The 27,995-nt window shown below is 39.3% G+C and overlaps 1 protein-coding gene across 12 annotated transcripts in view; it reads left to right on the forward strand.

The window, feature by feature from the left end:
* Positions 1-27,995, forward strand: part of LOC127574754 (DNA (cytosine-5)-methyltransferase 3A-like) — a 416,558-nt gene that overhangs the window by 32,251 nt on the left and 356,312 nt on the right. For 7 of the 12 annotated variants that reach the window (XM_052024036.1, XM_052024037.1, XM_052024038.1 and 4 more), the window contains exons 3-4: positions 762-824; positions 9,672-9,749. The exons of 1 other annotated variant lie outside the window; for it this stretch is intronic. In XM_052024036.1, coding sequence (XP_051879996.1) covers positions 762-824; positions 9,672-9,749 — 141 coding nt within the window. Of the gene's footprint in view, positions 1-761; positions 825-9,671; positions 9,750-10,561; positions 10,615-27,995 lie in introns of those variants that run through there. 4 more of the 12 variants (XM_052024040.1, XM_052024042.1, XM_052024048.1 and 1 more) reach the window with 3 other exon arrangements.

Below are 27,995 nucleotides of genomic sequence, written 5' to 3' on the forward strand. Positions count from 1 at the left end.
GTGTGTCAGTGAGTGTCTTGCCGCACTTTAGATGGTTGTGATTGAATTACTGGGAGCGATGGCAAGCAGCGAGATGTAAGTTTATAATGTAGCTTTGAGTCATTAGGTGATTGATGAGGATGTGGTGAACTGAAGAATGAAGGAGGCTATTGGTGCAGTTCGGAGGACATGGATTTTATGAAACTGAAATCTCTCCTCATCTGATTTAAATGAGTGAATCCTGATTCTGAAACTGCCCTTGCTAGTGCTAGGTTCCCTCAGGACAGAAAATATCCTCTCAACAACTAACTCATCAAGCTCCCTCAGTTACGGTAGGATGATCTCTCATTCTTTTAAATTCCAGTGAATACTGGCTTAGTCTGCTCAAACTTTACTTGTAAGACAACATGTTATCTCGGGAATCAGCTGAGTGAATCTTCTCTGAACTGCTTCCAAAGTAAGTATGTCTCTCCTTAAAAGAGGAGACAGAAATTGCATTCAGTATTCCAGTTGTAATCTCATCAACATTCTGGAAATTTTATACTGAATTGCTTTTGCAATAACAGCCAACATTTCCTTTGCCCTTCCTGTTGTACCTGCACGCTAACTTTCCATGCTCCCACGTCCCTCTCTAAAGCAGCATTTTAAAATCTCGGTCCAGAAAAATAATAGTTTGCTTTTCCATACTTTTCATGGAGATGGATAATCTCACATTCCCCAATTTAATAATACATCTTCCAGATGTTTGCCCACTCTCCTAACCTATCTGTATCCCTTTGCAGACTTCATGTCATCCTAACAACTTCCTGAGGGGTAGAGGAGTGGCAAGAATAAAGATTGTCCAGGTAATACAAGTGCCATCTAAGAGAGGGTGATGAATGCTTGTTAACTGTAGTCGATTGTCCAGAGGAGCATGAATAGAGGGAGATGAAAGAGGGAGTGCAAAGAGAGAAAAGAGTGTTGGGATTGTGAGATGCAGACCACAGCATTTATTCCCCCTCTACCTGAACTGGCAGCTCTTTCTCTTTCCACAGATGCTGCCTTCTGATGTTATCTTCAGTATCCTCTGAATTTTTTTTTAACTTTAGATTTCCAGCTTTTGCAGCTTTTCTCTTGTCTCAAAGAGAGGCTAACTTGCCAACAGTTTCCTGCTTTCTGTCTTCCCTTTTCATGAATGGGGTGGGGAGTGAATTATATTTGCTGTTTGGCAATCCACTGGAATCTTTTCCGAACCTGGGGAACTTAGAAAGATCACAACCCAGTACCTTTGCAGCCACTCTTTAAAGACATGGCATCAGGTCCGGGAGGCTTGTCAGTCTTTAGTCTCATTATTTTGCTGACTACCTTCACTATGAACATGGCAGTGGTTTTAACTTGCTCCCTCCCTTTTGTCCCAGGACTTTCTATGATTGTTAGGATGGATTTAGTCTTCTGGTCTTCAGATTCACTAGCCTAAACTGCTTAATGGGAAGTGATGAAACTTTGTGAGGCATTACATCAAGATTGTCAGGGTGCCATTCCTGTCATTCACCTCCAGGGATATCACTTCCAGTACCAGTATGTGTGCTTGGAGAGTCCCTTAACCCCACTGGTCTCCCTTTCCTTCTCCTTCAATCAGACAGTATCTGAAAAGCATGGTCAGTCATTCTTTTCTCTTTCCCAAGCCTGATTGAGCTAGAGAATGACACATTGCCTGCTCCAACTGTAGTGCATCTCCCCCTTAAGATGTGCAGGCAAGCTTTAAGTTGTGCCAGTTAGGAAAGAAAGCAGGACTTTTGCTAATATGCGTTGGCTAGCTTTAAGCACTGCAAGTCACTAACAATATTGGGACCCCTGCTGATGTGTCCAGGCAATGAACAGAGCTGGGAGAGCTGGCTGCAGGCAACAATCATTGTAATTAGCATGCAGCACACAGTTGGCACACTGCCCACATTCCACCCAACAGGCTTGGATTAGTCATGCATCGCAGCCTACCCACCCTTTTTCGAGGGCTAACCAATTTATAGCCCAGGGTGACTGGGAGCCGATGCAAGCTGTGCAGCTGAGACAACTTTTCCAATTCCTTATGATTCTGAAAAACACAGAACTTAAACACAGCAGAGTTTCACTGCTTATCAGTCTGAGAATATACTGATAATAGTCATTTGATGCTTCGGATTTTAACAATAGACTCCTTTATTTTTGCACCCACACACCCTCACTGTTAAACAGATTATTTTCATGAGAATTATTTGTAGATAAATAATTGTTGGCGAGGTTTGTTTAAAGGACATAAGAAGAAAGATAATGCTGAAATATTTATTGAAGCAATATTTGTGATATTCACAGCGGTTAATTGAGATTCATAATATTAATATGCATATCTCAACAGAAATTTTATGGGAATACATTCTTTTTAATTTCTTTATAGTGTTCTGTGGAACATTTGGTGTACATTAGTTCCTTTGATTATTAAATTTGTCCTTTAATAATTATGTTAAGCAAAGAACATTCGATAAACATGCAAAATATGCCTATCTGGAGTGTGTCCATTGGTGTCCACCAGTGCTACTCACAGCTGAGTCTGCAGTGTCAGTTGCATATGTATATTGCCCCATTTTGGTTGCTTCTCTGGGTCCATCTGCCCAGCTGTGAACAGTAGGTTTATTCAGTTCTCCTGATGGTGAATATTTTTTAAAAAAGGGGTTTTCTGTGTTCTGCATCCCACATTTGGGGGTGTGAGCATCTCCACCCATCATATTGGAGAACACTGGAAAACCACATCCTTTCTGGAGCCGAGAAATATCCAGTGGCTGAAGGAATCCATGCCCTTGCTCTGCCTTGACCATTATTTGCTTTAGAACACAGAACAGTACAGCACAAGAATAGGCCCTTCAGCCCATGATGTTGTGCCGAACTAATTGCTAATGACACCTAGTCCTTTCTGTCTGCACATGGTCCATATCCCTACATTCTCTGCATATTCATGTGTGTGCCTATCTAAGAGCCTCTTAAACATCCCAATCCTATCTGCCTCCACCACCACCCCTGGCAGCGCATTCCAGGAACCTACCACTCTCTGTTTTCAAAACCACTCCATTTTCAAAAAAATTGCCGTGCACATCTCCTTTGAATTCTTCCCTTTCACCTTAAATACATATTCTCTAGTATTAGACATCTTGACCCCAGGAAAAAGATACCAGCTACTGATCTATGCCCCTCATAATATTATAAACTTCTATCAGGTCTCCCCTCAGCATTCGCCACTCCAGAGAAAACAACCCAACTTTGTCCAACCTGCCCTTACAACACATGCCCTCTAATCCAGGCAGCATCCTGGTAAACCTCTTCTGAACCCTCTCCAAAGCCTACACATCCTTCCTTTAATGGGGAGGCCAGAACTGAATGCAATACTTGAGATGCAGCCTAACCAGAATTTTATAAAGCTGCAACATAACTTCCTGAATCTCGAACTTAATGCCTTGACTAATAAAGGCAAGAATGCTGTATGCCTTCTCTACTACCCCTATCAACTTGTGAGGCCACTTTCAGGGAGTGATGGACTTGGACCCCAAGATCCCTTTGTATACCAACATTGTTAAGAGTCCTGCCATTAACTGTGTACTTTCCCTTTACATTTGATCTTCCAAAGTGCAACACCTCACACCTGCTTGGATTAAACTCCATCTGCCATTTGTTACGGACTCAGTGAAAGTCCCTTTAAGACAGAGAGTGTGTGTGTATGTGTGTGTGGGGCGTGCTTACGTCAATAGAAGATAAAGGACGTAATGACGTTGTTGAAGAAGTCAGAAGAAGGAGAGAGAGAGAGAAGGGAGAGAGACACCAGCCTGCTTGTTTTCTCTATCGATGGATGAGAAACAATAACTGTGTTTGCCACTGAAATCCATGTATGGAAGTTGGAAGTAATCCGGTGGAGTTCACTTTGTTGCTGACCTGTAGAAGGAAACAGGTATTTGTGTGTGGACGACCACGGTTCGGATGCTTTTCGGGGTGAGGAAGTCACTACCGAGTAAACACTGAAGTGTCGTTTGGGTTCCATCGTGGAACATTTGGATTTCGTATGTACTCTCTCTATGTTTTTCTACATCTACATCTTATCTTCAGACAACGGTGGTTGTTGAAGAAGCCCTTGCTCATGTTTCCCCTTATGGCTTGCGGAACTGAACTTTAAGAACCATTCAGGAACTGGGAGTTTTGGACTTTGTCACACACACACACGAAGAGTTTAGTTTTGGGGTTAACGTTCGAGGTTTAACATTTTTGAATTCTAACATACTAACATTTTTACTTTTATTTTACGTATTATCATAAGTAGTGATTAATAAAATAGTTTTTAACACTGAATCATGCACAGTGTGTTTCTTTTGTTGCTGGTTTATGACACATTTCACTGCCCATATCTGCAACTGATCTATATCCCGCTGTATTAGATGGGCAGAAATTGCAATGATTTCAATACAACCGAGAAATGAGGAAGTTCTGGTAGAATCCAAATTTGGTCTCCTTATCCAAGAAAGGATCTACTTGCCATTATTGGGAACACATTGAACATTCACCAGCCTGATTCCGAGGATGGCGGTACTGCCATGTGAGGAGTGACTAGGTCTGCTTGATTTATTTCCATTTGCATTTATAAGAATGAGAGGGCATCTAAACTTACAAAATTCCAACAGAACTCGACAGACTGGATGCAGAGAGGATGTTTCCTCTGGTTGGGTGGTCTGGAGAGAGAGGTCATGGTTTCAGGATAAGACATTCAGGACTGATGATAAGAGACATTTCTTTACTCAGACAGTGGTAAATCTGTGCAATTTGCTAACACAGGTCTGTAGAGGCCAAGTTGCTGAATATATTTGAGGAGACAGGTAATTTTTTAGTATGCTAAAGGCCATGGGGAGAGGGCAGAAATATGGCAATGTGGTAGATGATCAGTCATGATTGTGTTGAATGGGGGAGGCAGGTTTGAAGGCAGAATGGCTTCCTCCAGCAGCCTCAGCTGGAGGAAGCTTCGGGTCAGTTGTAGATGTGGCCATCCTTTGGAATGTATTCAGAAACTTGTCTCTACCTTATATGGCATTTAATTTTTTTTTATTGCCCCTTTCACGAACTTCCAGGTTCTCGTGCAAGAAATTTATTTTGATGCAGTAGAATGCAGTGAACTACTATATTGTTTAATTTCTATTAATTATAGGAAATTGTGTTAGGGCATTTCAAGATTTGAAGATACTCTGTTGTAAACAAATGTAAATTAAAATCACATGAGAGTATGTTTCTAAAAACAAATATTAATTAATGCAAGGAAAGTTGGCTGAAAGCACAAAAATGTGTGTGAACTATAAGTAAATGCTGTAAATCTTCTGTACAGGAAGTGATAACTATCACTTAGTTCTTTGGAGGGCCATGTTTGCAAAATTTCTCTGAATCCAGAACTAGTTTGCCGACATAGCAACATTGACATTGCTTCAAAGTAACTTATTGTTAAGTGTTTCTGAGAGATTTGATAAGGTGCCGTTTCAATTATGCCAGTGTTTCCTTCAGGTCAAAATGCATGAGGTTACACAAAGGACAATAACATTTCTAGTTTATGTATGTGTATTTTCTTTTATTTCCACTTCTAGACGATAAATTTTGAAGAATTATGTTTCCGAGGACATTGACAATCTGCTTTATTAATACCTTAAACTAAATTAAATTCATTATGTATATTGGCCTCAGTTGATCTGAACAATTATGATTGTTTATTTGATTAAATATGCCACATCTACTTTCACAAACTATTAAAGCAGTGGTAGTTTGTTGGTCCCACTGAACATTAAAAAAAACCTCTCCTATACATAGGCAGTCCTTCAGGATTTGCTTCTATTCTTGGTTTTGTGGGTTCTGAGGTGACTGATGAGGCCATTGTGGAAGTGATTAAATCATTCACAGATGGGGCAAAAGATGGCTGTGGACAGTGGGTAATTTATGGGAAAGTATACTCGTTTTACCTCTTATTGCTGGACTTTGTACTTCCGGTGGATGGTCTGCAGGTTCCCAGAAGTTATTGGGGATGTTGCATTACCACAAGGAGGTTTTGAATCCTTTTCTCTGTTTGGCAATCTTTTTGTCTACCTGTTATCTCCCATGACAGAGTTGAAATAGTGAAATTTTGGGAGTCTGGTGTTAGGCATGGGAATGATGTGTCTTATTCAACATGACCAAGAGCAACTAGGGCCTCAAGTTTGGAGAAGTTTTCCTGGAAATGAACATGTATGTTGTTTCACTTAACTTTCTGATAAATTTGTAGGACTTTGCAGAGACTGCATTCGTGTTATTTTTCCAGTGCCTTGAGATGCCTGCTCAGGAGGCATATGATAAGAGGACCATGTTTTACAGGGTCATGCTGTGAATCTTTATTGATGGGGGTAGGGTGGAAGGCAATGTGGTACAGTGGGCTAGGTTTGTAGTGGATTGTGGTCTTGCAGATCTTGCATTCAAGTCTCATCCTCCCTTACGCTTCAGTGAATGGGACAATAATGGTTTGGACCTCGGGTTTCAAGTGCATGCAAACACAAGTACTGATGCTCAGGTGATTTTGGTTCTAGAGTGCAGTCACCATAGGTGGAACAGTTTCCCATTGGTTCTGAGGTTAGTTGGAGGTGAGGTTCAACATTGCATTGAGAAAGATTTGAGAGAAGTATTGGGGGAAATGACACAGCCTGTTTGAAACCTGTCTTCACTGAAATTGGCTCTGTTGTGCTCCTGTTGGTTTGTAACATGGCTTGCATGTCATTGTGGATCAAATGTAAGATGCAGATGAACTTCTTTGATATATTTCATCTAATGAAATCGACACACTTATTCTTATTTATTTATGGAAATTATTTTAAATCATAACATCTTAAAAGACCCACAAGAAATGCAAAATTATTTTTGAAAGCATTTGTCTTTAAATTATGATGCATCCAGTAACTGATTGATAATACCTGATTTGGCAATGAAGTTTGTAGATCAGAGACCTGGTTTTGGGATAGTAAATGTTTATTTTTGTAGCAAAGTAAATGACCTTTCAATATTGTCTTTTCAGTTAGCTCGTTATCTCTAGTATCTCAGGATTAAAATATGCATAAACCATGGACCTTTTGAAATAAGCTGTTCCATTATATTTTTCTATATGTATCTCATGCCCTTTTTCAGGATATTGGATTAATTTTGACAGTGGGCACATTGTCACTTTTATAATAAAGCTGTACTCCCTGATTTGAGCATGTAACGGACTAGTACTTCATTGTAGGACTTTGAGAGTACTGTGTGCAGATGCCTGCCTTGTCATTGAACCATGAAAATATGGGGCATCTGCCAATTTAAGTTGTATTTGGAAAAAAACACAACTCCTTCTATGAGCCACGAAGTTCTTCAAGTATTTTGGTCATTATTTATCATTAAACATCCACCACCAAAGAGTGATTATTTATGAGTAGTCGTTCTACACATTGTCTTGGTCATCATTGCTGACGTGCATGACTCTGCTTAAAAATAATATGATTCATGAAGCACTTTGGGCAAGTTATTTCTGCCCCAAGCTAATTATTTCTTTCTATTTTCATTTTATCATATAAATAATTTCATGGTACAATATTATTATTTACAAGTATTCATCTCTTTAACAGAGGGCTAATAACACTACATCCCTCCCACAAACTTTCTTTTGAGTCTCTTCAGGCTGGTTTCTGATCAAGTCATGGCATAACCTTATTTAAGTCACCAGTGATTGATGGTGTTTCACTGTATTCCCTTTGCTTCTCTGTTGTCATGAACATGTTTCACTTTCCATTTCCTCCACTGTCTTTCAGTCATGGCCCACCTTGTTGTCACTTTTCTTTCCTGATTTCGCTCTGTCCCATTACATTGACAATGGCTACAAAACTGTTTGGGGTTATTGGTGCAAGATTGGTTCTGATAGAATGATCAATGTACGAGCATACATTTGTTGCACATGTCGCACTGGCTGACTTTATAATACTAAAGTGTGATATGCTGATGGAAACTGGAAGTGTGCCAAGTGAACAATCAGTGATCAGTGTACAAAACTATTTTTCTGTCAGCATTGACAATTCAGAGGTACACCTTCCAGCTATTTCATTTCTTAATTTCACACAATTCAATGCACCTTTAGTAGCAGGGTAGACTCCTCCACCATCCCACCCTCTCTATTAACCAGCACAGTTTAGGGGAACATCGACACGATTTGGGTTAGTTGCTGATTGATTTCTGCTAGTTGTTATTTCTACAAAGGTGGGCTTTCCAAATTTCTTTGAAATTACTGGTCTAAAGGTAATGATGAACCAGCTGCTGACTGTATTTGTCTTAACTTCAAGCTTCTCCAAAAACTGGTTGCTTCTGAACATTAGTGCATGCTAATTGCACATTATGATCCCTGCACCCATTTTTTGGGAACTATCCAAAAAAATCACCTCTTTAATGGGTTTCAACTGCTTCATATGCACAGTCTTTTGTTTGCTTATCTCAAGCCTCATCTTTGCTCTCCCTCCCTGTTACCTTTTAACTGCATTAAACATTAAGGATAAAAGAGATACATCTGACAGCAGCCAGTATCTGGAAACATGGTGTTGCTGCTGTACCTTCAGGCTGCCCATGTGATGTGTTGTCCTGGATCAGTTGTATTTTCTAGTAGCTTGGACTTGGGAAAGCTGAAATCATCTGGTTTAAGATTCTTTTAGTACCTTTTGGGGCTCTGATGGCAATTGATCAAATCGCTTTTTTAATTGCAAATGGAGCAAAATGATGTGCAACTTTGAAATTATCTTTAAATCATGAATTGAGTTTTTTAATCCCAAATTTCCTCATCACAAGGTTTCTTTTCATTCAAAGTATAGTACAAGGTTATTTATGGGTCTAACTCCCAACACCAATTCCTTCATTATTTTGAGGATGGCATTCTTACATGCTGCACCTTTGAACTTTTCTCCATGTTCAACTAATCTAGAGGTGAAGCCTTCTTCCATACAAAGTTGCATTTACCCTCAAATCAGTTGTGCTGGATCTGGGTTCCCCATCAAATTAACTTCAAGGCCCTTACCATCCTTCTGTGGCTTCATTTCAGACTAGTTGAGCAATCTTATTTACCCATGTATGTCAACCTACATCTTCTTTTCCTTTAACTTGAATGGGCTGATTATTCTTCATTCCTCCAGTCCACCACCAAAGGCTGCTCTTTCAGCCACTGCTCTATGGAACTCTCATGTTAAACCATGTTGCATGGCTACTTTCTCCTTCTCTTCAAAAACATTCTCAAGAACCAGAATTTCTCTACTTTCTTCTCCACCTTCTCATTTTGAATTCTTAATTTCTGGTTAAAATTGACTCTGTGATGATCTGTTATCTGAGGAGCACACCAAAAATATGGTGGAGAAGAGATATCACACCAATTCATTTCCATCATCTCTGTAGAGATGAATGTTCACATCAGAAAAAATGTTCATTGGAAGAAATTCCATCAGAATCAACGGGTTGCCAGAAAATTTAATAAATTGTAGAGAAGAAATTGTTAATCGAAGATATGTCCTTTGCAATACATATTGAAAATGGCAAATGGAAGATTTTTGCCCTGCTGATCATTCTAATAACCTGCTGCATCATCGTTTATGAAAAAAAAATCATCTGGTTGTCTGTACCTTGTTTTTATGATACAGAATGATGAGCAGCCAGAGAAAAATAGAAACAAGGAGAAAAGACGAGGCAGGCCAGGGAGAAAACGCAAGCAAACAATGGTAAGCACAGATCCTATTGTTAAATGTCCCATGATTTCATATAACAAGTGAGTCCTCTGGTTACTGGTGGGGATGCACTAATGGGATATCACCATTCCTTTAAGAATGTGAAATGTTTGGCTGCCTTTGTTCCTTCCACACTTTTTAACAGTCTTTTTCCAGTGACTGTTTAATATTTTGCTCTTGCTTTGTAATGTCATCCAATTGTTAGTTGATTGACTATCTCAGAAAGCCAGACATGAGAATATAACATTTTAAATGGATAATTCCAAGTGGCCCTTGGGTATTTTTCTATCCCAGATCTTTGTTTATTTCTTAAAATGTTGCTGTTTTATTTTCCCCATAAATTCATTTTTTTGCCTAATCTCCACTCAATTTTTAAAAATCACATGCTTCCCATTCTGGAGCTGAGAAGCCAGTACAATGTCCCAGTAGTTTGCTTTCATACAACACTCATGGCCCTGCTTTACAGTTTGGGACAGATTTCCTCCATGTTGTTTATTGAATAAAACTCTAATACCATTTTTTAAAATACATTTTTATATTTTGTTACATGAGCACACCAAGGAAATCTGCTTATCCTGTCCAATTTTTTCATTCCCATATATCACAGCAAATGATTTTCCCATTTGGGTGTGGCTACCAATTTAAAAGTAATTAGTGCTGAATTACAGGTTGTGGAACCAGACTGATGTCATCCAAATACTTTTCAGTGAGGGTAAAGCACATAGAGAACAGCTTTTTCAACTGAGTGAACACGTCCCTGAGATTTTCAAATGCATTGCATCATTTATTTGCATTATATTTTGCAGACACACAGGAAACATATCATCACTGTTTCTTGTATCAAGAGAGACATTTAATGGTACGCATCAATTATTTTAATTTGAGATTGATAATGCTACCTGTGGAAGTCATCAAAACTCATAACAGTCATGGGACTAGATCTTCAGTGCCAAATAAATTTATGTATTTAGTTACAATAGCAGCTGGTAGGACCCAGCTCACACTATTTTTGTCTATATGTGTGTTGTGCCAACCCTTTTATCAACTATAGTGCACACTTGTAAATGATCCTGAAAGATAACTAAATTAATTTATCTTTTCCAGGTTCAAATTAATTTGCTCAGAAAGAGAGAGAGAAAACCAAGCACATTTTTATGTGTGTACCTAAATACATGATTTGGCTGCCAACTCAACAGTAAATCCTGAAAATTATGGTTGAAAGCAAATTGCTCTATGTCGAAAATTTACTTGTCCAAAACACATAACAAGGTACTGCAGATGGTGGAAACCTGCAAGTTCCACCCCCGCCCCTACCTCAGAAAATGCTGAGAATTCACAGCAGGTCAGCAACAACAGTGCAGGCGGAAAGAGAGTTACTGTTTCAGGTCAAAATGACCTTTCATCTAAAACCCTCTTTATATGCAAATCCAAATTTTGGAGAATCATAACTTTTATCTGATTCCTCAGCAACTTGCCAGTTATGTCAGTATTGAATAACCATTTACAGATTGCTATCAAGGGATAGCTTGCTTTCTGTAGTTGGATTTTCATCTTAGCTTCTACTGCATCACTCATATATGATGATGAGTTTCAGATGTTCTTCAGTCACCCCTTATGAGATATCTTGAGAAGGAACTGGTGCGCTTGTTCAAAATGTTGAACAGAGGCTGGGAGAAACCTACAATCACTTCAAACTCAGAATGGTTTTTCTTTTGATACAAATGCTGCCTGACCTTTTGAGTGTTTCCGGCATTTTCTGTTTTCCCTTTTACTTGATGGGTTTTCATATTTTTGCTCTTCCTATGTTTGTTTCTTTGCAGTCATGCGCCTCGGTCAAATTTTGTGCATGTTTATTCAGATTATTTGTCTGGCAAGGTAGAGGCAGTAACCTTCTGTAAAAATTGACCTGCCCCTGTTATCTCAGATTACTTTTCAAACTGAGGGTAAAAGCATTGATTAAATCAACTGTACCTTAAATTCAGTCACAGCCTTAATGTATTTGGCTTTAAATTGGCTCAATCCCTACACTGGATTATTTAATCAAACCAAAACAATATTGTTATTTCAAAGGTAGTATCCTTTCCATTTAGGAACTGTTTATACAATATCTGCCACATTACTAAATTGCACCCTGAGCAAAGGGGACACACAGTTGCAATCCACTTAATCACAAGTAACAAATGTCCAACTGAAGCCATTGAGATATGAACCTTTCCTGGTTTCAGTAACTTGTCTTATCAGCTTTAGCAGATTATGCAAATAAAATAATAGAGCAATATTTACCTATTCATATGAGTCCTAATGATAATTTATATTTATGAAAATTGTATTTGTTATTGCAGATAAAAGGTAAGCATTTATTTTTATATTCATGTTTCATGAAAACCTAGTTGCAAGTAAATCTGGCAAAAAATTGTCTAAGAAAGAAAATAGAAAGGAAATACAGGTTAGAAATTCAGAAAATTTCAAATTCAGATTTTTTCATGCTTCTTTCAGACCATGCTTCAGTTCAATTCACATTCATTAAACAACGAATCATTAAGAAGACACATAACCAGAAGCATGTAAAAAGTTGGGCAGGAAGAAGACTGGCTGTGACATCAAGGCTGTCACAGTCGGTGTGAAGATTATCTTTGTTTTTCTGATGAAAATAGCCCATATTTCTGATCCTGAGCATAACCCCTCATTTGTGGTTTATTTCTGACAAGCTTTTCTGTGTCCTTTTTAGTTTCTGTATTTGGGTCCCAACCTGCATGTTTAATTCCAACTGTGACCTGACCAACGTCACACAGAAATTCAACATCACTTCTTGTTTCTAGGTCCTCCCATATAAAAACCCATAATTTTATTTGGTCTTTATGGGTTTTTCAAAATGCATTATCACTTTGAAGAATCTATACATTATATACCCATTGATTCTTCTGATCTTCCACTCATAAGTTTTATCACTTAGGGAACAAACTATGCTCTTTTTCCCTCCAAAGTGGACTGCATCATTTTTTTTGTACTACACGTTCCCATTCCTATGTATTTTGTCATGCAGTCACACACATTCCTCCTCAAACAGCCTCAATCACTAGTATGAATTTTAAGTCCATTTATTCCCAAGTAAGAAGTAGGAGTACTGATCCTCATAAACATGCTATCAGTGATGGGCCACAAATAGGTCTCTGATCTGTCCAGCTTGTGCCACGTGTGATTTATCCTGCATGACAATAAATACGTCGGATTCCACATAAAAATTCAGTGGTCTTCTGGGGCGAACAGATAAATCAAACTGAAAAACTGGACTAATTTGGGGAGAAATAACTAATCACTTCCTCTGGATGATTCAAATAGTCCAGGACATTGAATTCTTTGCACTTTGCTCTGCTTTCTTTACTTAACATGTATTGTAAATACTTCCGAGCAGTGCCAACTCTCCTCTGTGTCTTCAGCCATGGCAAAATGTTTTTGCTGTTAGTGTGGACTTCCAGGGATTCCTGTTTAATCTGCTTGTCCCTGTCAGTTTGGAAGGTTTTCTTTAGGAGAGCATTGAGGCTTTGGAATTGTGCTGTGGGATTTTTGTGCACAATTGCTAAATGTATTCATGGCAAATCTCTTCCTCTCAATTTTACTGGATAAATTAATACTTGTCAAATAAATAGTTCTTTGTCTCTGTGTTAGTATGGGGAACAAATTCGTACAGGTACATTTAGCATCTGAACACAATTGTTTCAGAACTCAGTGCTGGGGCCTGATTTTTTTCTTTGGGATAAAAAAATTTCTTTTCAACAAGTCATTGGACAAAATGAATAATATACATTCTTCAACCTGAATTTATAGGCATTGGATGATAGTGTGGTGGGAAGCAATGGTCAAAAGGAACACTTACCAAGAAATTGTAGAAGGAATGAGCAGTTTACTTTTTAACCATGTATTGTAATTGCCAGACTATCACAACTAGTTTGTCCACAATTTTCCAGGTTGCTTTTCCTCAGAGTACCTACATTAAGCTCGGGAGCACTCGGCATTTAAATTAGCAGAGATGACAACAATTGCTCATATTTGTACAATACTTTTAATGTTATAAAATGTCTCAAAGCTTTTCATGGAAACAATATAAAACAAAACATGGCACCATACTTGGAGATGAGACAGAAGGGGGTGAATATCAAGGAGTATCCTAAAGGAGGACAGAAAGGTAGGGAGGGCCAGGTCTTTGGAGAAGGAATTCCAGAGTTTAGGAACTTGGCAGCTGGAGGAATGGCCATGATTTAATGGAGCAAGAGGCTAAAATTAGAGGAGGGCAGATATCACTGTGGGTAGAGAAGGTCATGCAGTGGAACAGTGTTGATAAATATTCTCATGCTGTAGTTTGTATTTTACTATCTAGGTCATATGAGATCTTAAGACTTTCCATCTCCTACTCAGTAGACAATTAAATAATTTGAGAAGAGCATTTGGAATGATCTGTACTGGGTTAAATAATTTTTCTTTTTCAATTCTTTCTTCTAGAATCTCCTAAAATCATTATTATACTTCATAGCTGTTTGTGATGGTGTTTGTTATTAACTATCTAAAACCTGAGAATCTAAACTACGTATGCAAATAAAAATCCCTTTGACTTTAATCATTGTGAATTATCCCTTCTTTTCCTTCTTGAACTCTGATCACACCTTCCATTACTCACCACAAGTGGGACTGAATTGGCTTGGTTCTATTCTAATCTACCCAGTCATAATCAGAGTGACTCAACTAATTGTCTCACTTCCCACTTCCTACTATTTACCTTAAGAGTCCTCCAAGGATCAATAATAGGCTCCTTCCACTTCCTAATGTGCTTAGTGACCCATGTGACTCCATCTGCAGATATGGAGTAAGTGATACATACTTTGGTGATATCCAGGTCTATCTCTTGACCACATCTCTCAACCATTCACTCAATCTATGTTTTCAGAGTTATATAATAGCTTCCTGTGCTGGATGAGATTTTCAGTCTGCTAAACATTTTTCTTCCTCTTCCTAACTTATGTTGCCTATATCCACTTGCCTCTCCTTTCTCCCTAACTCAGCTTGTCTGTTGCTGAAACTCTTTGTCACTTTAAGACTTGCCAATCCAGTGTTGTCTTCACCATTGTTCCATCCATTCTCCTTCAGGGCTGTTTAGCTCATTCAGGATTTGTTGGTGTTCTATCCAACACAAGTCCATTTATACACCATCCTATCCTAGCTGACCTACATTTGATTCTTGTTGCCCGGCATCTCAGATTAAACTTACTATTTAACTATATTTCAATCCCGCTTGCTCTCTGCCTTTGTAACTTTTCAAGTGCTATAACTTCTCTCACCCCAAATTCCATTATCTGAAGTTGGTCTGTTATGGACACAGCTCATTTCAGCATCTGGTGCTGTGCCTTCAGTTGCCGTGCACCACAATTTGAAATTATTATCCTAAACCCCTTTACCTCTCCCTCTTCCCTTAAGGCACTCCATAAAATCACCCCTTTCCCTGCCGTGTATACTCATTGACTTCGGTATCTTCTTTGGGCTGGGTTTTAAGTTGCTGAAGCACCATGTGTGTTGGGGGTAGCCTGTAAGAAATATACTCAGAGGTACAGCATGCCTGCTGGTGACATTTGAACCCAAGCTGTGCATGACAGGATCTTTCCCAGGGTTCCCAACCAAATGGCATGTTATTATGACAATGACCCACATGAGTCAATTTCAGTTCTGGTATTTGAAGCAGCACTCCAAAGATGCAAATTGGATTTTGGAGTTTTTATAACTTAATGGTATGTGAATATCATTGGCATGACCAGCATCTCTTGTCCAACCCTTAATTGCCCTTGAATTGGAATTGGTTTATTATTGTCACATGTACTAAGATACAGTGAAAAGCTTTCATTTGCATAGCATCCAGAAAGATCATTCCATACATAAGTACATCGAGGTAGTAAAAAGGGAAACAGAATGCAGACTATAGCAGAGAAAGTGCAATGTATAAGTGCAAGGGCAACAGTGGGGTAGATTGGGAGAACAAGAGTTCATATTTTTACTGTATGAGAGGTCCATTCAAGAGTCTAATAATAGCGGGATAGACGCTGTCTTTGAGTCTGGTGGTATGTGCTCTCAAACCCTTGTACCGTTTGCCTGATGGGAGGTGGGAGAAGAGAGAATGACTGGGATGCTAATGCTGTCATTTTCAACTGATATTGTCCTTGCGGTGAAGGTAGCTGTGCAGTACAATTTTTATAAGGAGTTCCATTTAGAGGCAGTGATGATGAAGGTACAATTATTTTCAAGCCATGATGAGAGTGACTAAGCCATGACTAAGAGTGGAACTTTGAAATTTCTGATGATTTCATACAATTGCTGCTCCAGGTATTAAAGGTTGCATGTTTGGGAACTGCTGTTGATGTGGCCTTGATGAGTGATTGGTGTGCATTTTGTCGTTGGTGCATATTTTGGTCACAGTAGAGAAAATTAATGTGTGAGGTGGTGGATTGGGTGCCAGTCAAGTTGAACGCTTTATCCTTGTTGGTGTTTAGAATTGTCGGCGGTGCACTCATCCAGAAAAGTGGAGTGTTTCCAGTGTACTATTGGCTCATGCCTTGTAGATAGTGGAATGGCTTTGGAAAGCTAGGGGTAAATAACTTACCCCAAAATAGTAAGTGCCTGACCTGCTGTTGTAGCCACTGTCCTTACGTGGCTAGTACAGTTAAATCTATGTTCTCTAGTGACTTTGTCACATGGATGGGGTGGGGCTGGTATTATCCATGTTGGGGATGTTCATTACTTGTCAGTTGTGTGGTGTGACTGCAACTATCCATTTATTAGTGCATGCCTCAATGTTGTCCAGGTCATGTTCTATAGGGACATGGATTGTTTCATTGTTTGAGGAGTTGTGACTGCAACAGAGTACTGTGCAATAATCAACATCCCTTTTTGTGACCTTATGATGGAGAGAGGCTCATGGATGAAGAACTGAAAATGTTTGAGCCTGGGATACTGCCCTGAGGAACTTATTGAGCAATGTCCTGGGGATATGAGCACTGGCAGCCAACAACTACAACCATCTTTCTTTGTGTGAGGTACAACTCCAGCTACTGGAGATCTTCCCCTTAATTCCCATTGACTTGAATTCTTTCAGAGCTCCATCACACTAGGTCATATGTTGCTTTGATTCAGCTTTTTTATCATGTTTGGACCAAAGTTGTAATGAAATCTGGAATCAAACAGAGTGAGAAGAGCAAGTTATTGGTGAGAAAGTATTGTTTATTGGCACTTCCAATGTTTGCTGATGATAGAAAGGACAGTGAAAGGGTTGTAGTTGGCTTGTAATGGGATTTTTCTTCCTTTCTAGTGGCTGATCATAGCTGTTCAGTTTTCCTAACCATTGGGTTGATGGGATTGTTGTAACTGTACAGGAATATCTTGTCTCATAACATAGCTTGTTCTACCACGCAAGACTTCAGCATGATGGCTGAGATATTGTTGAGACAGAAAGTCTTTGCTGTATCCATTGCACTCAGAATCTCATGCAGTGAATCAGATTGGTGAACTTTGATCTCTGTGGTGTTGGGGATCTTTGAGGAAGCTCAGCAAGATCATTCTTTAGGCACTCCTGGTTGAGGATGGCTGCCATTGCAGCCTTGACTTGTGTACTGTGCTTGATGATGATGTTCATGAACTGTCCTACCCTCAGGTGTTTAATTGCCCATCACTGTTGAATCTGCTAGGACTACAGAGCATTGATCTGATTGGTTATAGGTGGAAACACAACAGAGGAAGTGGCAGAATAGAAAGTAAATGTTCAAAGGCTGCACCTTAATTTAGAAGTGCCTCTCTGGAGGTGGTGCTCAGGGTTTTAAGGGTTCACAGGAAGATGCTCTTTCTTCTTAACAGAAGGTAGAAGCCTGCTGGTAAAAGAAATGGAGACATGGTAGGAGTTTGACAATGTAAGTGGTACCATGCTCGAGGGTTTATTGACAAAAGTAGAGCAGGAAAGGTGAGTATATTGGACATTCATCTATGACCTGATGTGTTATCATCCCAACGCCCTCAGTCTGCCTTCTCAAGCCTAGTCCAAGCAGATAACCCTTCATGCTAATTTCCCATGCAAACGTACCCATTCCTTTGTCACTGTATTTCCTTTCGCACACTTTTGTTCATCCACCACTTGCTCTTACTTTCATCTTTCTGCATTATCATGCTATTCACTCATGGTTATACTCAACAAATGTATTTCATCCGTTCTTTCACTCAACATGTGCCATGATCCTCACTCTTGGGTCTCTTTATTTCCTTACAGGAGAAGAGAGCACAGACAATTGGGAAAGTGGTCAAGAACCAAAGATGGTCCTCCTAACATTTCTCAATAGACTTACGGAGGAGGAACCAGAATTACTAGAATCTTGATGTGCTTGACCATTGGAGGTAGAGAGATAATGGGCTCCAGCTTTCCACTGAATGTATTAAATGTCAAATACATGACATACAACACTCGTTCATATTGATTTGCTATCAGTTGTAGGTGAAATATGATGTGGTACATAATGATAACCTAGCAATCATTTTCAGTTTGACAACTCTAATTCGGGTCTTTAATCTCCCACAGGAGAGGATCCAAGAGGAAGTCAACAGCTCCTCTGAAGAGGTCACTCCTCATCATTGCAGGACACATGCAGACCATACACTAGCTCAGATACTCACACTTTGGTGCAACCGCTAATGCACATAGTTGGACTATCAGCTGCTGATTACACGTAACAAGTGAGCATGAAAACATATGGACAGTAGATCCACCAAGAGGCCACTGGATCTTCCGAGCTGTGTTAGCTGAGTACAGATGCTGCTTCTCAAGGCCTTTGATCAAACAGGCTATTGCTGGAGCAACAACAAAGAATTTATTCATGGCAGGCTATGGCGTGTGTGGAAGTGATGGCATGGTTGTTTACAGGACTACTTTGTGTTGCTCAGAGAACGTGGGGTTAGGATTGGTAAGAAAATGTAGAAGTTGTATGTGGATGTCAGATGGTGGAACTCAGAAGAAACCTCACAATAAATAAAGTATACTGGGCAACAATATGCAGTGTTGTTGTTCCATTGGTTGTATCAACCACAGTCTAGCCTGCTCCTTGGAATCGTCTGAACTTAATAACTTACTTATTTCAACAAAGAAGGTTATTCAGCCTATTGAGTCCGTGCTGGTTCTCTGCAGAGTAATCGTATCAGTCCCATTCCCTCTCCTATTTCACTGTAATTCTGCAGCTTGTTCTCTCTCACACACCCTTTTAATTTTTTTGCCACTTACCTACACTAAGGGATAATTTACAAAAGACTGTTAATCTACCCATACATCTTTGGGGTGTGGGAGGAAACCAGAGCACCTAGGGGCGACCCATGCAGTCGCAGGGAGAACACGCATAGACGGCATTCAAGGTCCGTGTTGAACCAGGGTCACTGGTGCTGTGAGTCTGCAGCACTAACTGCTGCACCACTATTCTGTGTCCTGTTCTCTATCTCCTGCAGTTCCAAGCCTTGTTGCTGTGGAATTACAAAATAATAGAATTATAATTGCGTATCACAGCACAGAAAGAGTCTGTTGACCCATTGAGTCTATGCTAGCTACCTGTGAGAGTAATCCTGTCAGCCCCATGTCTCAGCCCCTTTCCTGCGTTTCTGCAGTTACTGTGTCCCTTGAAAGCAATGATAGAATCAGTTCCTTCTACTCTTGGATAGCGAATCCCAGATTATGAGTACTTGCGATGTGAATGGTTTTACCTTGTGAATGATAATTCTTTTCCCAAATCACCTTAAATCTGAGTCTTCTGGTTGTAGGCCCTAATGCCAATAATATTAATTCATCTTGTCCAGATTCCAGATGATTTTGAACATTTTTATCAAAACACATCTCGATATTCTCTATTCTACAGAAAATAATTTTTCCAATTTGTTACATACCTGGTGCCTGGAGAAGCAATAACCCCTTCACACTGGAGAGGAACTTGGAGTGGGAGGGAGTGGATTTGGTTGTTGTGGTTCGCATGGGAATCAGTGATATTGATAGGACTAAGGAAGGTTCTATTGAGACACAAAGAGAGACTGCAGATGCTGAAAATCATGTGAGCGACTCGGCTAAATTGAAAAGGTAATAATTTTGAGATTATTAAATAAACGATGAACAGTTTGGTCAGGATTAGTAGGATCTTGGAGATGAATGTGTAGCTCAAAGATTGGTGTGGGAAAAATGGATTTTGATTTGCGGGGCACTGACATCAGTATTGGGGAGGGAAGAGCCATTCCATTAAAACCTTGCTAGGACCATAGTTCTCAAGAATGGCATAGGGAGGGAGGTAAATAAGTGGGGTGGGGGGGGTATTAGGGGCATGGAGAGGAGGAACCCAGTGAAGGGAAATTTGGAATGCAGGACCAAGCAGAGCAGATAAGCAGTTGGGGTGAAGGTAACCAAACTGGTAAATTAAAATCAGTAAATTAAATTGATAAATTGGTTTTCTATTGCCACATGTACCAAGGTAGAGTGAAAAACTTGTCTTGCATACCGTTCATACAGATCAATTCATTACACCAGTGTATTGAGGTAGTACAAGGTAAAACAATAGCAGAGTGCAGAATAAAGTGTTAGAGTTACAGAGAAAGTGCAGTGCAGGTAGACAATAAGGAGCAAGGTTATAACGAGGTAGGTTGTGAGGTTAAGAGTCTGTTATACTAGGGAACTGTTCAATAGTCTTATAACAGTGGGATAGAAACTATCCTTGAGCCTGGTACATGCTTTCATGCTTTTATATCTTCTGCCTGATGGGAGGGGGGAGGAGAGAGAATGTCCAGGGTGGATGGGATCTTTGATTATGCTGGCTGCTTTGCCGAGGCAGCAGGAAGTGTAGATAGAGTCCATGGAGGGGAGGCTGGTTTCCATGATGTACTGAGCTGTGTCCACAACTCTTCACAGTTTCTTGCAGTCCCGGGCAGAGCAGTTGCCATACCATGCCATAATGCATCAGGATAGGACACTTTCTATGGTGCATCAGTAAAAATTGGTGAGGGTCAAAGGGGACATGCCAAATGAGGAAATAGAGGTGCTAGTGAGCTTTCTTGGACTTGATGTCAGCATGGATGGACTAGGACAGGCTGTTGGTCATGTTCACTCCAAGGAACTTGAAGCTCTCAACCCCCTCAACTTCAGCACCATTGATGTAGACAGGAGCATGTGCACCGCCCCCTTTCCTGAAGTCAATGACCAGCTCTTTTGTTTTGCTGACATTGAGGGAAAGATTGTTTTCGTGTCACCATGTCACGAGGCTCTATATCTCCTTCCTGTACTCTGACTCATCATTATTTGAGATACAGCCCACGATAGTGGATTGTGTCAGGAAACAAAAGAGTGTGGGATAAAGGTGTACTTTAACAAATAGAGTCTGAACAAACAAATATGACAAAAATCAAATGAGTCAATAATTCAAAAATATGTTGAGATATCTTTCTAAAAAAAAGTTAAGAAAGGATAAATCTAATGGTGCTGTACCTAAATATGCAAAACATTTGGTCAACAGGTGAACAAATTAACGGTGTAAATGGATAAAATATGACTGCCATTATGGGGTATTGGCAGCAAGATGGTCAAGGCTGTGAACTTAAATATCCAAGGGTATTTAATTGTTAGGATGGACAGGCAAAATGGAAAATGGGTTATTAGTAAAGCATGAAGTCAGTGCAATAGTGAACGGCTATTCGCTTAGTAAATGAGGATGTGGAACCCAGCAGAACAAAGGGGTGGAAGACCTCTGACCAGCAGTGGTACTGCAGAGGATGGCATCAAATAGGAAATTGAAGATGCATCTATCAAGGTACTACAATAATTATGGGTGACTTTAATCTATATGTAGATTGGCCCAACTAAATCACCAATAATACTATGGAGGACGTATTCTAAGAGTGTGCATGGGGTGGTTTTGTGGATTAGTTTGTGCAGCTAACTAGGAACAGACTAACAGACTGGCCACTTTTTAATGAAAAAGGGTTAGTTAATAACCTTGATGTGTGGTCACGGCCAAAATGTCACCATTACATGATAGAATTCTCCATTAAGATGGAAAGTGACACAGTTCAGACGGAAAGTAGGCTCTGAAGTCTACACAAAGTTATGAGGAGTAAGTTAGCTCTGGTAGATTGGGAATCCTCATTAAAAGATGTAATGGTGGCTAGATAATGCCCAAAATCTAAGGAGCAAATGCAGGAACTGTCATACATTCCTGCCTGGTGTAAAAATTCAAAAGGAAAAGCAATAACTTGAATATGTTAAGGATATTATTAGATCCAAGGAGGAGTCTTTTACGATCGCCAAGATATACTTGTCATAAAGGATGTGTCATGTAAGTTCATCAGACTGATTCTTGGAGTGGTGAGTCTGCCGTATGAGGAAAGATTAGGTCAACTCAGTTTGTATTTTAAGGGAAAATCAGTGGATTTGATGCACTTGGATTTTCAGGAAGCCTTTGATAAAGTCCCACATGAAAATTTTGATTAGAGTTTAGGAGAGGAATCTCACTGAAACTTGCAAATTTCTAATGGGTCAGACAGACTGCAAGAGGGGAGGATGTTTGCCCTGGCTGTGGAGGTTGGAATAAAGAGTCACAATCTCAGGTTGAAGGGTAAGGAATTTGGGTTTGAGATGAGGAGAAATTTCACTTTGAGGGTGGTGAATATGTGGGATTGCTTCTGCAAAAAGCTGTAAAGGCCAAGTTGCTAAATACCTTTAAGGAGATAGATAAATTCGTAGATACAAAATGCATCAGAGGATATGGGGAGATAAAGTCAGTATTGAGATAGGTGATCAGTCGTGATCATATTGAATAGTGGAACAGGTTTGAAGGGCTAATCTGTCTACTGGTGCTCCATTTTCTTGTGTTTCTATGTTTTTATAAGCTCCATGCTATTCATTTGCAACTCCTCAAATCAAGTAGTCCATATTTGAATTCAGGAAAATATAGACTGATAAGCGGCAAGTAACATTTGTGCCCCACAAGTGCCAGGTAGTGGTCATTTCCAAAATATTACCACCTAGCTTTGACATTCAATGGCATTGCCATCACTGAGTTACCCATTGTCAAGACCCTAGGATCACCATTGATACTCAATAGGAGCAATCACTTAAATACTGCGACTATGAGAGCAGGTCAAAGATTGGGCCTCCTATGAGGAGCAAATCAACTGTTCCCATCCCAAAACCTTTCCACCATCTACATGGCTTGATGGAATACTCTTAATTTACTTGGATAAGTGTAGTTCTAGTAATACTCAAACAGCTTGACACCATCCCAGGCAAAGCAGCATACATCACCCACCACTGTAAACAGACATTCTCTCCACCACTGGTACATTATGGTTGTGGTGTGACCATTTACAAAATGCACTGCAGTTACTTTTCTGGGCTACTCAAACAGGGATTCCCAAACCTGTGACCTGTAATACCAAGAAAGGTAATATCAGCAAGAGCATGGAAACATCACTGCCAGGTTCCTCTCCAAGTCACACACCATCCCAACTTGGAAATATATTGCTGTTCCTTCACTGTTGCTGGGTTTAAATCCTGGAACTCTCCTTCCAATGGCATAGTGGAAGTACCTTCACCAGCAGAACTGCAGCAGTTCAGAAAGGTGACTCACCACCACATCCTGTAACACATATATGGATGAGCATCAAATGTTAGTCTTGCCAGTGATATCAGCATCCTAAAAAATGAATTAGAAAAGTATTGATGTTTGTCATCTCTGGGACTATTCTTCAAAATCTTTTCTGCATTTTTATTAGAACCTTCACATTCCCCGTGGATGACCTTGTAAGAAACAGGCTCCTTGACTTCAGATCCATCATGGCAAAGGAGAATCAGTACTGGACCTGCAAGCCACAGATGGATTCCTTTGTCCTAGTTGCCCTTGTTGTTGCTCATCACTTATAAACATTGATACATCCAGAGCTACATTCGGATCCTACACCTTCTAAAGTTTATGTAACTGCGGTAAAGTTTGATAAATATGGCGAAACATATGCCAGTTTTGGACCTACACATTGTTATAATTTTCAGTGCTGTATGAAGTAAGCCCCTTTTTGCTGTGCTACAACATTGATATATGGTAAGCATTCAATAACCTCATTCCCCAATGAGAACATTGCATAGGTTAGTTTTTGTGATTTTCATGAGTCAACACAAATTTATTTGCATTTATGAGAGCACATTTTGAAGTGTACAAAAATGAGGGAGGTGATTGACAAGAAAATTATAGTCTGCATTTTGATTTCATGATGGCAGCCATCCCTTTGCTGGTACTCCTTCAGGTCAGCTGTGTTCATCATATGACACTTGTTTTTATTCTTCAGTCTTTTGTTTGGGCTCTTTTCAACAGGATGCCCAGACCATACACAGTTTGTGCATGATTACTTCAGCTTTTGACTGCAAGCCATTTAAGATCTATATCTGTAAAGAGAAAAGGCAGGTTGTGATGGTTTGGTTGTGTACCTTTGATTAAAATATAAGGTTCTAATAAAGGATTACATAACTAAAATATCATAATACTTTTTGCACAAATTCTCTGCTGTGATTTTCACAATTTCATAATAGTAGTTATTGTGCAATGAAGTAAATCCTGGCGACACAGTGAAATGTTACTTCAGTATGGAAGTGATTGATTGCATTCTTTGAAAGAATGTATCATTCTAACCATATTCAGAATGGTGAGATAATCAGCACATTCTAAGCAGTTTCCTGTTTATAATTGTAATAGCATCACTAACCAAAATCCTTCTACTTCCATTCGTATTGTGCACTTAGTGTATTCTGAGACTATGTACCTTGCTGGACTGTGGTAGGTTAGGTTTGTTTTAAATATGACTGCAGACACAAGATGATTGACTCTTGTATATGAGCTGCTCCTTTCAAGGGAAATTATGGACAAGATGAACAGTGTGCAAGAAGTGCTGCCTTTGCCAGCTGTACCAATGTCCCATGTATTTAAAAAAAAATCAGCTGGTAATATAAGATCATTGGCTTTGGAAATTCTTGACTGGTCCTTAAATTTATTGAAGGAGTAGATGGAGAATATAGCCCAGAGAGGTTAAAATTTCAATCTTCAACTGCAGAGTTAGCTGACATCAATTAGGGACATACTATGGATGGTATAATTAGTTCCAGTCCATGTACGTCAGCAAGATGAAATTTGGCCAAAATTCTTTATTTTGATTGCTGTCCATGGCCTTCCTAGAAACTTGCATCTGTGCATATCAGACAAGGTCAGAATCATGCTTGGTTGTGATATCACTCCAGTTGGAGAGCCAGTTAGCACTCAGGGTTTAGTATTGCACATATAAAAATGCTTCAGTCAATTTTCTTGAGGAAATTTGGATTCTGTGGAATCACATTCAGCAAAGACTTGCTTTTTTATTTCAAGTGGGAGGGAGAACAAAAGTAAATTCACTTCAAATTCACTTCACTTCATGTCAGCACAACAGTGGGGGCTGAAGGGCCTGTACTGTGCTGTAATGTTCTAAATAGGAGCCACCTGTTGAAGCAAAGAGAATATGCAGCATTGTATTATTTTTATTAAGACTATATGCATTTTATGTTCAAAATGCTTCCTGAAAGAGGTTAAGAAGTTGAGTTTAGGGTGAATATCATACAGAATAAGATGTATCCTTGCAAGCATCCAGCTTTGCCACTAATTTACCCATTGAACTATTTTAACATATGGAGTTTAGATAAAGGTGGTGTGTTTTAAATGTAATAATAATACTTTTTTAAAAATGCCAGATCTTTGTCATTGGGTCTGAATTCACAATTGGGAAGAAGCCTGAACCTGTTTATTAGCCTGTTTGGATTTATCTGAAGAAAATAATCTATTCTATATTAAAATTGCTGTTTTTACAAACATGTCTTTCTCAGCCATGTAAAAGGTTAATTGCATTCCAATGCAAATAATTATAGTATTCCTAACTTGCTGTCATTATTAACAAGTAGATAGAAAGGTGAAAACTATAGCTGCTGAAAATTAAAATATAAACACGAAATGTTGGAAAATTTCAAGGTCAAGCAGCATCTGTGGGGAGAGAAACAGTTAATAGTTTGGGATAATGGCTTGTCTTTAACGGCTGAAAGTTAGAAACTTAACTTCATCTGTGAGCTATGAAACAAAAAGAGAGTGGGAGTGGAAGGGTGCTGCTGTGGAACTGGCATGGTGGAGAGTGGAGATGCAGGACTGTACTTTAGTATGTGCATGGTGTTGACTGCTGGGTGATGCACAAGGAATAGAAGGGAAAAATGTGCAAAGAGGCTGGAGTGATGAATTAACAAAAGGCACGCTTTTGCAAGGCTGGAGAGCTGGTAAAAGATCCAGTAAAGAAAAAAGAGATGCTTTCAGAGGGGGTACAGATGGTAACAGCAGAACCATAACCAACACCTGCTGTCCAAAATAAATTGGTGTTGAACCCAAAAGGTTGTGAAGTCTGGAATTGAGGGATGAAGTGTTTTTGAAGTTGTTTTGAGCTTCATTGGAACAGTGTTCAATGCCAAGGTCCGAATAGGAGTGGGACAAAGAATTAAATTGCAAGTCTCACACTTGTGTTTTCATTTCCATGCCAACATTACAACAGCAGTAAGGTATGTAGCTGCATTCTGAAAATCACTGACTTGTCGAGCTCTTCCAATTTTATTACGTTTTAGAGTGTGCTCACTCACTTTTAGAAATTGTGTGCAAGCCAAACATCTGAAGTGACCAAGTTTTAAGTTCAGTTTCATGAGCCACTTTACCTTTTGGAATATTTATTGTGATTTGTCAATGTTTAAATGCAATTAATTTTAATTTTAAATGAGTCCATTTTATGTTTGCTGGCGATTGAGTTCCTCTGCCTGTTACTTAGATATAATGCAGTTATCCTGCAGCACATTTCAGTGGAGGGCTTTTAGTAGTTGGCATGTGCCATTACAGATGTGTTGGAGAGGCTTCAATAAAGCGATGTAATACTGGCTAAGTGTGGCCTCAGAAGAGCTTGATTCTGAAGCAATGAAGTTTTGACAATATAGTCCTGAGATCAAAGAAGTAGGAAAGAGAAGTCAAGGTGAGTTCTGATTAGCTTGGAATGACACAGATTTACAAGTTGCATTTCACTGTTCATATAAAAATATATTTAGCAGTTACTAGTTTTAATCACTTTTATACTCATGCAGAAGAGAGTGAAAGATCTTTCCAAACTCCAGTTTAGAATTAAAACTGAAAATGGTGGAAATACTCAGTAGGTCAGGCAGCATCCATGATGAGAAGAGAGTTTATGTTTCACTTCATTGTCCTCTTTCAGTTGACTTACTGAATATTTCCAGCATTTTCTGTTTTTATTTCAGATTTCCAGCTTTTCAGTTTAGACGTGAGTAGGTTTATAGTAGATCTTAGAACATTAATAATTTTATTAATATATGTAAATCCTTCAAAAATCTAAGGCTGTTTCAAGTCCTTCAGAAATACCTGTGGGTAAGAGAGTATATGGCAGTAGTAGTTGGTATTTACTTTGTGCAAATGATCTAGCCAAGAAACCAGTTATCAGTTTCCCACCCACCCCACAGTAAAACAAATCTGATAGCATAATTAGTAACACTGCAAAAAATAGTGTGGCTGACAGTACCGCACATTTTGCCCATTAGTGTGTCCAGAACAAGCACATAGCAGGCGTTTGCCCCTCCTCAGCCAGGGCGTTACATTCAAAATCAAAACCTACACCATTCCAACTTTTTGATCCTTTATTTATTTGTGTCTATTTTGCTTATTTATTTGTGTCTATTTTGCTTTGATGTTCTCAACTCGCCACCTTTGTCCAGGGCCTCTGGTTGTTTGTACATTAAAGTTGTGAAGTAAATGAAAGTCGTTGGTACTGAACCAGCATTACTGGCATGTTATAAACCCTGGAACGTCTTTTTCATGATAAGCTCAACATCTAATGCTCAACAGTCTAATCTGCCCACGGAGACCTAACAAGGTAAGTTTCATAAGATATCCATCTTTGTCCCAGTTGCTTCTGCTTGTATTGTGATTTACCAATTGATATTCCTTAAAGAATTATCAGCATTGAGATAAATTGACTGTCACAAAAAATTACAGAATGTCAATTTCAGGGCTTTTTTTAATCAGAATTTTGAGGAACCTGCTTGCAAAAATAAAAATTGCACTGAGCTACCACGTTGATCCTTTCGATGGCAGTAAA

This window comes from Pristis pectinata, chromosome 10, assembly GCF_009764475.1.
Source record: "Pristis pectinata isolate sPriPec2 chromosome 10, sPriPec2.1.pri, whole genome shotgun sequence".
Classification (NCBI taxonomy): domain Eukaryota; kingdom Metazoa; phylum Chordata; class Chondrichthyes; order Rhinopristiformes; family Pristidae; genus Pristis; species Pristis pectinata.